Genomic DNA, 12,070 nt, shown 5'->3' on the forward strand with positions numbered 1-12,070 from the left:
AAATTATAAAGCAGTACAAATGGCTCAGTGCAACTCACTCCCGTGAGAGAATTGTGAGACACTGGCAGCCCTTTAAGTTTTGAGGGCCGCTAGGTAGTCCTCTGTAGAGAGATTCAGGCTATCCCGGCACAGGAGCAAACAGCAAGGCAGGTCACCAACAGTCAGTCCCCAGGTCATGAGATGTAAATTCCAATTGTGTGGTGAAGCAGGTCTTAAAGGGACCTCAAATTACAGTGACACAGTCCACAGGTTAGGTGTTCCACAGGTAGTGTAGCTTGCAAACTGAGGCACAGAACACGCAAGGCAGCGCACACTGGTCCGATGATCAAAGAGCGAGAGACAAGAAGGGCGAGGCTCACCGAGCCATTTATCTCTCCGCCCTTCAGTTAACCCCTCATGTGTTTATCGGCCAGGCTGGCACAATAAACTGACTATCTCAGTCAGCTAACTTGTGAAACCAGACACATCTATATTATATCACCAAGTCGATAGGTCCCTCTGAATTCAAAGAGGGTTCTCTAGTGCACAGAGGAAAAGTATAGTTTATGGCCACAGGTCGTGAAATGTGATGATCACAGAGCACTTTTATTAGTAAGGAGGGCTTGGTTAAATTGGGGCAGTAGCATAAGCTAAATATCACCGGTCTTTTCTAAGTCTGTTTTCTACTTCTTTTCATGCATAAGTGACTAAAAAGAATAAAGTCTGAAGAGAAAATAGAATGAAAAGATAATGCGTCCAAAATGGGCACTACGAAGGAAATACATACACCATTACGAAGTATGAAGACATGCTGCTCAAAAGCCGTCTGATCAGAAAGGCCACTCCTGACTGTGTTAGACAGGCCCAGCAAACTGACTGCCTCCCTGACCACGCGACAGAAAGACAAGGCACGCTTAAAAAAGAAGTGTAGTTATTTTAGAATGACCTAACAGCCTATCTTTTAACCAAAACAACAAAAAAGATTTGTTTTTCTCTCTTCAAAGCCAATTTAGCAGTAAATGATGCAAAGCATGGAGTGTGTAATAAAATTTAAATGGAGAAGTTGGGTTGGCTTGGCAAGATTTATGATCCATGCTCAATGTTAAACAACAACAACAAATTCAAAAGGATATAATGTAAAAATCTCCTAGACTCCGCCAAACTTCATTTCCATTTCGATGTGAGTATCTGGCTGTTGCTCGTTGGGGCGACTCTAGATTCCCCCATGTGCAGGGAGAGCTGCTCCACGGGGCTTCAAGCTGTGACCTGGCAGGGCTGCCCTCGGAGGCCGGAGGCTGCTCTCGATGGGTTCAAAGTGCCACTTTCAGCTCGTAGTCAAATACCTAACTGCTTATGCCCCAAGGGTTACATTTAAAAACAAAACAAAACAAAACCACCAAAGGGGATGCTAAGAAGAAGCTTTAACATGTTTCTGGGGGGAAAATCCCCCATCTTTTAAGTCCATTTTCCCACATTTTTTTTGTTTTATGCATGTTTCTCTTTGGGCTATATTCTTTTTGATAAATTATTCAACGCTGCAAAGCTTTTGTGTATGTCTAAACCACCATAGAATGTGCTCCATTTTGACAGCTGTTGTCAAATGGCTCTCCCAAAAAGGGCCGTGCTGATGCACTTTAATCAACAGTGTCTCAAAGCACCTGTGGCCGTATTCTCTGTACCTGTTAACTATTAGTCAAGTTCTTATTTATTGATTTGTTTACTATGCATCATCCATTCATTCATAATCTCTGTGGTAGGTGAAAAAAAAAGCTATGCTGTTATTCCATTTTGTTTTCCTTAATTATGAGGTTGAACATAACTTCATTGAGGCCATGACTATATTTTCCCTTTAAAAAGTACTTAATTATCCTTTGCCCATTTTCTGTTTAAAGTTTTTTTTATTGGGTTAGGGGGAGTTGGTGGGGTGTGCGATAGCTTTCCTTAGAAGTCCTAAAAAAAAAAAAGAAGTCCTTGGGCGGTACGAATGGTCAATGTATGGTTTTCCTTTTTTTATATTTAAATTCTGGATCCATTTGAAAGTTATTCTGACATGATCTATAAGAAGTAAAGTAAATATCCAGTGTCTCTCATGCACCCCTCCTCCACCCCCTCCAAAGGGCTAATCAGGGATCCTAGGAGTATATTTTAATATTCTATAAAAAATTAAATGTTATGGTGGTTAAGGTGAAAGCTTGCACATTAGCTCCCACTTAACGATGTCTATATGAATGGCTCTGTCACGCTGGCTCTCGTGTTTACAGCGTGACATTGGATTCACCACATTTCCATTCTTTCTGTTCTCTTTCCATTGATGTAGTGTCCGGGCCCCTCTTTGCTTCTGGAGTTAGGGTGAACTATATGGTTGCTTAAGGGAGCCCATTCCTCACGAATGACATAGTTTCTTTAAGCTAATCTATTATTTGGCTGAAAGGTGACCTCCAGAAATAGCTTCAGCTCCAAGTTCAAAGAATACCACAGGGTGATGATCTTGGGATTTCCTCTGGTCTCTACCAGCTTTGGGAGGTCTGGCCTTTTTCAGGAGTTTGGATTTTATTCCACATGGTTCTCCCATCCTATTCGGGTCCTTCAAGTGTGTACCAGAATGGTGCAGAGAGGTGGTCAGGCACCACACAGTTCTGGTCTCGGGTTAGAAAAGGAGGCCACAGGTTCCTGTGGCCGATTAATTATGTGGGCTCTGGCTATCAAAAGATATAGCATCTGGGGTCTTAAAAGTCTGTGTGATCACGAGGTGTTGAAGGGATCACTGAAGACAAATGGGTTTTGTATAAGCAAATGTGGCGAAGAGAGCTGATGGTGCCCGGCTATCAAAAAGTATAGCGTCTGGGGTCTTAAAGGCTTGAAGGTAATCAAGCGGCCATCAAGCTCAGAAGCAACAAACCAGCCTATGCAACCAGGAGGTGTCGAAGGGATCAGGTATAAGGCATCATCAGAACAAAAAATCTTACCATAGTGAATGATGGGGGGAGTGGGGAGTGGAGACCTAAAGTCCATTAGTAGGCCACTGGAGATCCCCTTGCAGAGGGGTCTCAGGGAGGAGACAAGCCAGTCGGGGGTGGGGGGTGGGGGTATGGGATGTAGCAACGATGAAAAATACAACTTTCCTCTAGTTCCTAAATGTTTCCTCCCCACTCCTACTATCATGATACGAATTCTACCTTGCAAGTCTGGCTAGACCAGAGGATGTACCCTGGTACAGATAGGAACTGGAAATACAGGGAATCCAGGACGGATGATCCCTAAAGGACCAGTGGTGTGAGTGGTGATACTGGGAGGGTAGAGGGAGAGTGGGTTGGAAAGAGGGAACCAATTACAAGGAAGTATATGTGACCTCCTCCCTGGGGGACAGACAACAGAAAAGTGGGTGAAGGGAGACGTTGGACAGGGCAAGATATGACAAAATAATAATTTATAAATTATCAAGGGCTCATGAGCGAGAGGGGAGCCGGGAGGGAGGGGAAAAATGAGGACCTAATGCCAGGGGCTTAAGTGGAGAGCAAATGTTTTGAGGATAATGAGGGCAATGAATGTACAAATGCGCTTTACACAACTGATTTATGTATAGATTGTGATAAGAGTTGTATGAGTCCCTAATAAAATGATTAGAAAAAAAAGATTTAAAAAAATAAAGAAAAAAAAAGTATGTGGGCTCTTCTTTAAGTCTCTGGTTTCCTTCATTCTATGTTGTTCCTTATATTAGAAACAACGAATACTTGTATTTCACATGAACACTTGAAAGAATTTAAGACTCAAAGTGCTACTCAAGACACTATAATGTACAACGGTACCTTCCTGAACTATTATGCCAATTGAGTAGTTTGTCTCCTTATGGCCCTAAGGTTTTTCACCCAGTAAATCAATCCCAGGTGCTTTTTGCCATCTCTGGGAAGCCTCTGTAACTGTGTCCCCATGTGTTTTGTTTTATAACTGTATGCAGCACACAAAAATGTATATAAGATGCATATTCAAGGGACATTCAAAACAGTGGTGTAAAAATTGAATTGAGAGAGTGGAATTTTTCTACATACCCTTTGATGCTCCCTTGTATGTAAGCCTGAGGACATTCCAATGCATGCACGTGCATTTTACTCACGTTTCCTATAGCCATACCAATATAAAGATCTACCCATGTAACCATATACATATTTTTGGTTGTTGTTACTATTGCTGCAAAATTCTAATTGTTACAGCACTCACTGAGACTGTCCTCGTTTCTTCTGTATTTCTTAGCGTCTTTATTTGCCTTGGTCAAGCTGTACTGACTTCACCTACATTTAGGATTGCCTTTTCCGTCACCAAAACTAAAATTAACAAGTGTCTATCATCTAGAAAATGTTTCCCCCTCGCTTCCATGGTAACCATAAAAAATTATTTCTTTCTGTATGTGTAGTTATTCTTTATAGCACTGGGATCATACAATACAGACTTTTTGTGATTAATTCCACTCAGAAAAATGCCCTTCAGATCCCTCCATGTCATAAATGTTTCATAAACTCATTCTTCACCGTTGTGTAGTATTCCACTGTGTGAACGTACCACTGTTTGCTTATGTATTCAGCCTTTAATGGGCACTTAGGTTGGTCCCATCTTTTCGCTATTGGGAATAGTGTTGTAATAAACACATGAGTGGAATTGTTGGATCATAAAGTATTTCTACTTCTAGCGTTTTGAGGAAGCAATATGCCATTCTTTATAGTGGCTGGGTCATTTTATAACACCACCGCAATAGACGCGTTCCAATCTCTCCACAACTTCACTAGCATCTGTTGTTTTGTTTTCATTATTGCCTTGCTTACAGGGCTACCAGGGTATCTCGTTGTGGTTATTATTTGCATTTCTCTGGTGCCACTTTTTCATGTACTTGTCGGTTCCTTGAGTGTCTTCTTTGGTGGGGTGTTTGTTCATGTCCTCAGTTCAATTTCTGATTGGGTTATTTGTATTTTTGTTGTTATTGAAGTGTTCTATATATTTTACTAAGAGATCCATATCAGATACACCATTGCCAAAGATTTGCCCTAGTGTCTAAAGTTCTCTATTAATTTCTTGGCAAAATCTTTTTGATAGACATAATATTTAATAGCTAGGAGGACCTAGTTGGTTAACTTATCTTCTGTTACTTGTTCTTGATAGGTTATGAGAAAATCAGGTCCCCTATGCTCCAGGAACGTTATATTACTAGCTGTAATACTTAAGTGTTTGGCCCATTTTGAAGTCATCTTGTGTACTGGGTGAAGTGTGGAACTTGTTTCACTTTTGTGCAAGTAGATATCCAGTTTTGCCAGCACTATTTATTTAAAGAGGTAGCTTCTTCCCCGCTGCATGGACTTCAACAATTTGTTGAAGATGAGTTGTTCACAAGTGGATGGATTTATTTTGGGCTCTCAATTTTATTCCATTGGTCCATGACCCAGTATCAGGCTTTGATTAAATAGCTGTCTAGTAAGTTTTGAGATCAAGGAGTATAAGGCCTCCTATTTGTTCTGCTTCATCAGCAATGTTAGCTGTTGGATTTGCATATATGCTACCCCATTTTTTCACCCCCCACAGGGATGTGAAATGCAATATTTAGCACACTGTAATGTTCTTGAATTAGATTTATAAGCTTTTTTTTCTAATCGATTAATCCGTCCACCCTGCCAGTAACATAATGTTTAAATAACTACAGATGTAAAAGAAGGTTTACTAGGTTACTCGCTGCTGTCATGAGGTGGTGTATATCAGGTGCAACTCACAGTGACTCTCTCCTGCTTCACCCTGCCACGCACTGCTGTGCTGCACCTAATGTTGCAGCCACCGCGTCAATTCATCTTGTGAGGACCTCCCTCCTTGTCACGCTTCTTCTCCTTTAGCAAGCATGGCGTCCTTGTCCAGGGCCTGGTCTCTTCTGATAGCACGTCCACAGTACGTGAGGTAGAGTCTAACCATCCTTTCTTCTAAGGAGCATTCTGGCCGGGCTTGCTTCAAGAGAGATCTGTTAGTAAGACTTATTTTTCATGTTTCCCTCACTCACTAGCATTAATCTCTTTTCAAATTTTATCATCCTCGCTTGTTACTGCCTAGAAATGACACCCAGAACGAATTGATCAAATTGCAAAACAATAAAATCTCATCAAAATGAAAGACAAACAAATGATTATGGCAGGAATTACATTAAATGGCATATTTACAGTCTCCAAGAATAAGGCTGTGCTTTCACATTAATTAAATATACAGCATTATCTTCAGAATATTTCCCTGGTGTTAGTTTCCACACACAGTAAAGAATTACTGGGGAAAAATCATGTTGATTTATCAGCCAAACAATAAAATCTAAAGTGAAAACCGTTAGAAGACAGTTTGGCAGTTCCACGAAGAGGGGAGCAGAGTCAGGGGACGACACAGGAAGTCTCCACCTGCTCCCAGGCATATGCCCAACAGAACGGAAAACCTATTCTCCAGAAACTCCCAAAGCTCATAGCAGCACACAATCACAATAACTGAAAGGTGGAAATACCCTAAATGCCCATCAACATTTGATGACTGCATTAACAAAATGTGCACTCTCCAGAGAATGGACTATTATTCAGCCAAGAAAAGGGAATGATGTGCAAACACAGACTGTAACAGAACAAACCTGAACACATGGCGAGAGAGAGCAGCTGGCCAAGAAAGGCCACATACTGAATGCTTCTGACACTCCGCACAGACAAACCCAGGGAAGAACGTAGCCCCGTGGTTGTCAGGGCGTGTGGACGGGGAATTGGGAGGGAAGGGTTTCTTTGGAGGGGTGATGAAATGTTCTGAAATTAGATAATGGCATTGGCCACAAAACACTATGAATTTACTAAAAACCACTGGATTTCACACTTTCAAATGGTGACTCTTGTGTGAGTTATTTCAATTAAAAAAAAAAAAAGTGAAGTTGTACAAAGTCTACTGACCATTTTCTGTGGAACAGATGCAAAATTAGGGTATCCAAGCACATCTTCTATGAAGTTGTTGTCACAGCTCTTTCCAATCCAAATGTAAAAAATCTGAAAACAAAAAGAAACAAAAACAAAACAAAAAACGAGTCAGTCAGGAAAACGCTTGTGCGCTCTCAAGTGGCTTGTGCCTCAGAGGCTCCCAGTCCTCACACAGGAGGTCGGCCCCACGGCGCTTCTAGACGCTGACCTGGCAGGGACAGGTCGCTACGTCTTATCTCCCAGCAGCCAAGCGCTTAACCAGGCTCTTCCAAAATGATCACACACAAATGGATAATTTCAAATAAACACTGAGAAGGAGACACAGCTGTAACTGGTGCGTGGTGAATCTAAATCCAGGAATCAAAAGGGATTCATATCTTCTCTGCTTAAATTTCAAGGCATCTGATCAAACCCATTTTAGTTTCTTCCTCATTTTGTCTTCTCAACAGGAACGTGATGCTTTGATCTGGATAACTGACTCACTTAATAAGTTATTTAAGATGGTCTCTTAACCTAAGGATCCCCCAGCACCACCCTCCCACCCCATGTCTATTAAAACCATTTTCCTGCTTATAATGGTATAATTTATAAAGCTATCTGAAAATTGTGACACCTTTCACCACTGCCCCACATGGTAACTTCTGTACTCCTAATAATTCATGTGACTTCTGACCATGGATATAAATTGAATTAGATAAACTATGCAGTCTCGTTCAATTTATCGTCCTAAATGGTAAAGTTACCTCTATATTTCCTTTCATCAAGTAGAATTAATAACATGATGCCAGCTATGAAAGTCTTAAAAGAAAAAAAAGAAAGTCTAAAATAAGTTGACCTTCTGTGCTAGTTACCAATTTATTCCCTTCTCAGTATCGAATCCACCTTTCTCTGTGATCACCAAGCTGGGCCCGGTGGGTGCTTCTCCTTGGCCAGCTAGCACAGGGCTAGCCTTTATCAGAAGAGGGTACTTACAGAGCCACAGTCCATAAGGAAAGCACCTTCTCGTGTCAGCTTCTCTGCAGACAATTTTTGAAGAGGCGGTTGAGGCACAACCCTGTCATTAACATGCACAGCACCCTGAAAAGGAAGAGTGTTTGAATGAGCTCACCTGTCTATCTGCGGTCACGGAAACGCTACGGAAACCTGCACAATGACATTTGAGAGGAATACAAAGAGGCAAACGAGTACTGGTGATACATTATCCTCGTGGTTGTTCAACTAAGACAGTCAAATGTATTCAAATTATAAAGGTAAAAACATAAATACATTGGTCACATTTACTTTTTGGGATCAGAATATATTAAAAGATGGTTGAATCTACTGCATAACAAGCTAGTTTAAAAAATTTTTTTAAAAACATTTCTCAACTAAGATAATGCAGAAAAGATTCCAAAAAGTATAGTTTTAACACAAGGAAGAAGGAAAAAAAAGCTAGACATTTGCATGCTAGGATTATAGTTAGAAACAAAATTTGGTTTCCTATGATAAAAATTACAATCCAATTCTATCAGAAACAGTATCTACAAAAAGTATAGATGGAAATCCTCACTTCATGACCTCGTATTATAACAAATATTAAAAACAAACCTAGAAAGTAAACATCTTCCTACATGAAACTATTTTAAATTCCATAACCACAAATAATATCTGACAGTCCATCCATTCCATCAGATCCATAGCTCCCAATGACTGCTCCTGGTTCTGACTCAGAACAATTCTACAGGAGAGGGAACTGTCCCACAGGGCTGCTGAGACTATACATCTTCACAGAAGCAGGCTGCCTCATCTTCCTCCTGAGGGTAGCTGGCAGGCTTGCGCCTCCCACCTTTGGGTTGGCAGCCAATACTTAACGCCCCAGTACCACTAGGATGCTCCTTGACTCATGGTCAGTGTCCTTATTCACTTTGTTACTACCATCGTTGGCGAAAGGAATGGAAAAAGCTATTGATACGACATCATCACCTTAGCTACAGAAACAGACACCAAAATGCATTCCAGTTAAAAAAATGCAACTGCACGAGCAGTGGTCGTACCTCGTCTGTCAGTCTGTCAATCCTGTATAGGTTGGGATGGATCATTTTCATGAGATGAACAAGTGGCTGGGACTTCATCTGGCACATGGCATACACTCGATCATCCAGGCGTGTGCTGGTACCAGTTCGAAATGCTTTCTACAAAGAATGACACGTTACTTAATAAAATGTAAGGACAGTGGACAAACATCGAAACAAATAGGCACCATTCAGTAAGGAAAAAGCATGGCTTTGAAAGTCAAAAGACAAAAATAAATTAATAGACAGACAGATAGATAGCCACTGTCACGGAGTCAATGCTGACTCATCAACGACCCTACAGGAAAACATGACGCTTTCTATTCCTGTAAAGATTCACAGCCTCGGAAATCCACAGGAGCACTTCTACACGGCCTCACTGGGTCCCTGAGTTTCTAAGTCAGGCAGACCTGACCTGAGATCAATGCTCAGCTCTGACGGTTAACAGGAAGATTTGTGACAGTAAGGTATTTTAGCTTCTCTGAGTCGTCCTGTCATCAGAAGCAAAACGAGATAATTATTGACCGAGGGTCAAATGAACAGGATGGTATTAGCTATGAAGTATCTCTAAAAACATGAGGCCTGACCCAGGGACAGACATTCAATAAATAAGAAAAATTTTTCTTTGCATCTCTTTCAAGATGCGCACTAATTTAATCTGCTCGCACATATTAAAGCCAGCAAGCATTTGGCTCCATCTGAGGCGGCATATACTTGAGCAGCATTGCTTCCCATTGGACTTACCTATTTTTCAAAACGCTGCAAATGCTAATAACATCGTAAGCCTCTGGGTATCTATTTTTAACCAGATTTCTGCATTTTATTTTTCTCTTACATATGAGGAGGGGCATCAAAAGGTTCATGGGAAAATGGAATGAAAAGATAATGGGTATTTGCCACAAAAAATTTTTGAAGCCCCCTTACGTGTGGGAATTGAGAGAAAAAAGACTTTATTACATAAAACTGTATAGTTATATTACGTGTAACCATAGAGCACCTGTTTGAGAAGGGCCAAAACATAGAGAGGAAACAACTTGAGGGAGCTGGGTGCTATCAACGCCGAGTGCTGTAAATTTGAGAGCGTCGAGCCGTACGCAGACAAGGAATCCACCACCGCATTCACTAAGGCGTCTCTCGCGTCTGACAGACTTGATGAGATGGATCGATCCACAGCTATCACCAAGCAAAGCAAAAAGATGTTTGGTCATTACGTCTAGTGCTTGCTATCAATAGCAGAGATGATTTCCATGCGTTATTTTAAAAGCCAAGCAAAAAGTCTGTTGTGAATAGAAATACACATTTCAATTGCTCTCTCATTTTACAAATGTTAGATTACATAATGTTTCCAAACTAAATTCTACTGAATAAATTGAACCATCAGAACAAGTCTACATTCTTTTGGACTCATCTCTGCCCCCCACTCTTAAGTCTGAACAGAGCCACTATTAAAATCAGAGAGAACTTGTATCATTCACCATCTTCTGAGAAAGCCCATGTGATGCTTCCTTTACTGAAATGAAAGTCACAACTACGAATTATCATTTGTTTCCACATAACCAATGCATACCCCCTCAATCTGCGAAAACCCCTGTCATGCCCTCAAGCGTCCTCCTTCAAACCACTCTTGGTCAACAAATAGGGAGAGAATGGCACCCCACCTCTCTCTGACACTGGAGAGGCAGAGAGCAGCGTGAAAGTTAATTTTCCTCCACTTAGTTTTTTCAGAGATGGACATGTGAACATATGCCCAAGAAGTAAAAATCAAATTATATTAAAAAAAAAAAGAGCTAGTTATAGTAAAGTTAATTTGAAATCTAGATGTAAAATGATGCTTAAAATTAGAATCCCCAAATTGAGCAACATTGACGATTTTTCTTCAGGACTCTATGGGAAAACAGCAAGGCACGGTTTGGATCTACAAGTTCATGAAAAGGGGAAATTCATGAAAGACGAAACAAAAAATAAATCAGCGTTATTTTAATTCCCCAAAGCACCGTTTTTCTTTAAGTGTACATATAATTAAATTCACTTCTTTGGTTGTATAGTGCTTTGGTTGTTTTGTGTCAAACTCAGTCAAGTACTCACTATCACAAGACACAGAACCATTTCATCGCCACCCCTGACCCACAGACACCCCCATGCTGTGCTGCCCTGCTCTTCTGTAGCAAAAGAGCTCCCCTAAATCCCCCACCCTGGAAATCACTTATCTTCTCCATCCCTATCATTTTATGTATCAATAGTTCAATCTTTCTTATTGCCAAACAGCATTCCATTGTTTGGATGCACCAGGGTGTTCATTCAGTTGAAGGACATTCAGCTGACATTTATCAGTTGAAAGACATCCGGGTTGTTATCAATTTTTAGTGATTGTAAATCACAAAGGTTTTTACATTAAAGAATTGGTCAATTTGTTTGTGTTCTTCCCTAGGGTGCAGTATAGCACAACAAAGCACACAACCTTCCTCTAGTTAATGCTTCCTCCCCGCCCTGCCTGTCCCTCCCCTCCCCCCGCCCCCATTACCATGACCCCAGTTCTATCTTAGAAATCTAGCTAGACAATAACATGTATATTGGTACAGATAAGAGCTCTACACACAAGGAATCCAGAACAGATAAACCCCTCAGGACCAATAAGGGGAGCAGCAATACTAGCAGGGTAACGGGTGGGGAGTAAGGGGCAACCAATCACAACAATGGACATATGGCCCCCATCCCAGGGGGACAGACAGCAGAAAGGTGGGTGAAATGAGACAGCAGTCGGTGTAAGACATGGGGAAAAAAAGAATATGGATTATCAAGGGGTCAGGGGGAGTGAGGATGGGGGAGGGAGAAGTGAAAAAAACGAGGAGGTGATGCCAGGGGCTCAAGTAGAAAGAAAATGTTTTGAAAAAGATGGCAAAAGAAAAGAAAAAAAAAAGCAACATATATACAGATGTGTTTGACAAAATGGATATATGTATGGATTGTGATAAGAGCTTTAAGAGCCCCAATTAAAAAAATATTGGTCAAGACACATGAGTAGTCTAGTTCACATTTTGTAAATGCTAACACAAATACTCTCGGGGAGCAGACTGATGA

At 41.0% G+C, this 12,070-nt stretch overlaps 1 protein-coding gene across 2 annotated transcripts in view; it reads right to left on the minus strand.

The window, feature by feature from the left end:
• SEC24B (SEC24 homolog B, COPII coat complex component) overlaps positions 1 to 12,070 on the minus strand; it is a 91,460-nt gene that overhangs the window by 5,474 nt on the left and 73,916 nt on the right. For both annotated transcript variants that reach the window (XM_045284112.1, XM_045284111.1), the window contains 4 exons: positions 9,990 to 10,165; positions 8,975 to 9,112; positions 7,914 to 8,018; positions 6,918 to 7,010 (listed from right to left, as the gene is read on the minus strand). In XM_045284112.1, the coding sequence (XP_045140047.1) occupies positions 6,918 to 7,010; positions 7,914 to 8,018; positions 8,975 to 9,112; positions 9,990 to 10,165 (512 nt within the window). The remainder of the gene's footprint in view (positions 1 to 6,917; positions 7,011 to 7,913; positions 8,019 to 8,974; positions 9,113 to 9,989; positions 10,166 to 12,070) is intronic.

The sequence above is a fragment of the Echinops telfairi genome, unplaced genomic scaffold (genome assembly GCF_000313985.2).
Source record: "Echinops telfairi isolate 266 unplaced genomic scaffold, ASM31398v2 ScPeMD7_7468;HRSCAF=8506_0, whole genome shotgun sequence".
In the NCBI taxonomy this organism is placed as follows: Eukaryota; Metazoa; Chordata; class Mammalia; order Afrosoricida; family Tenrecidae; genus Echinops; species Echinops telfairi.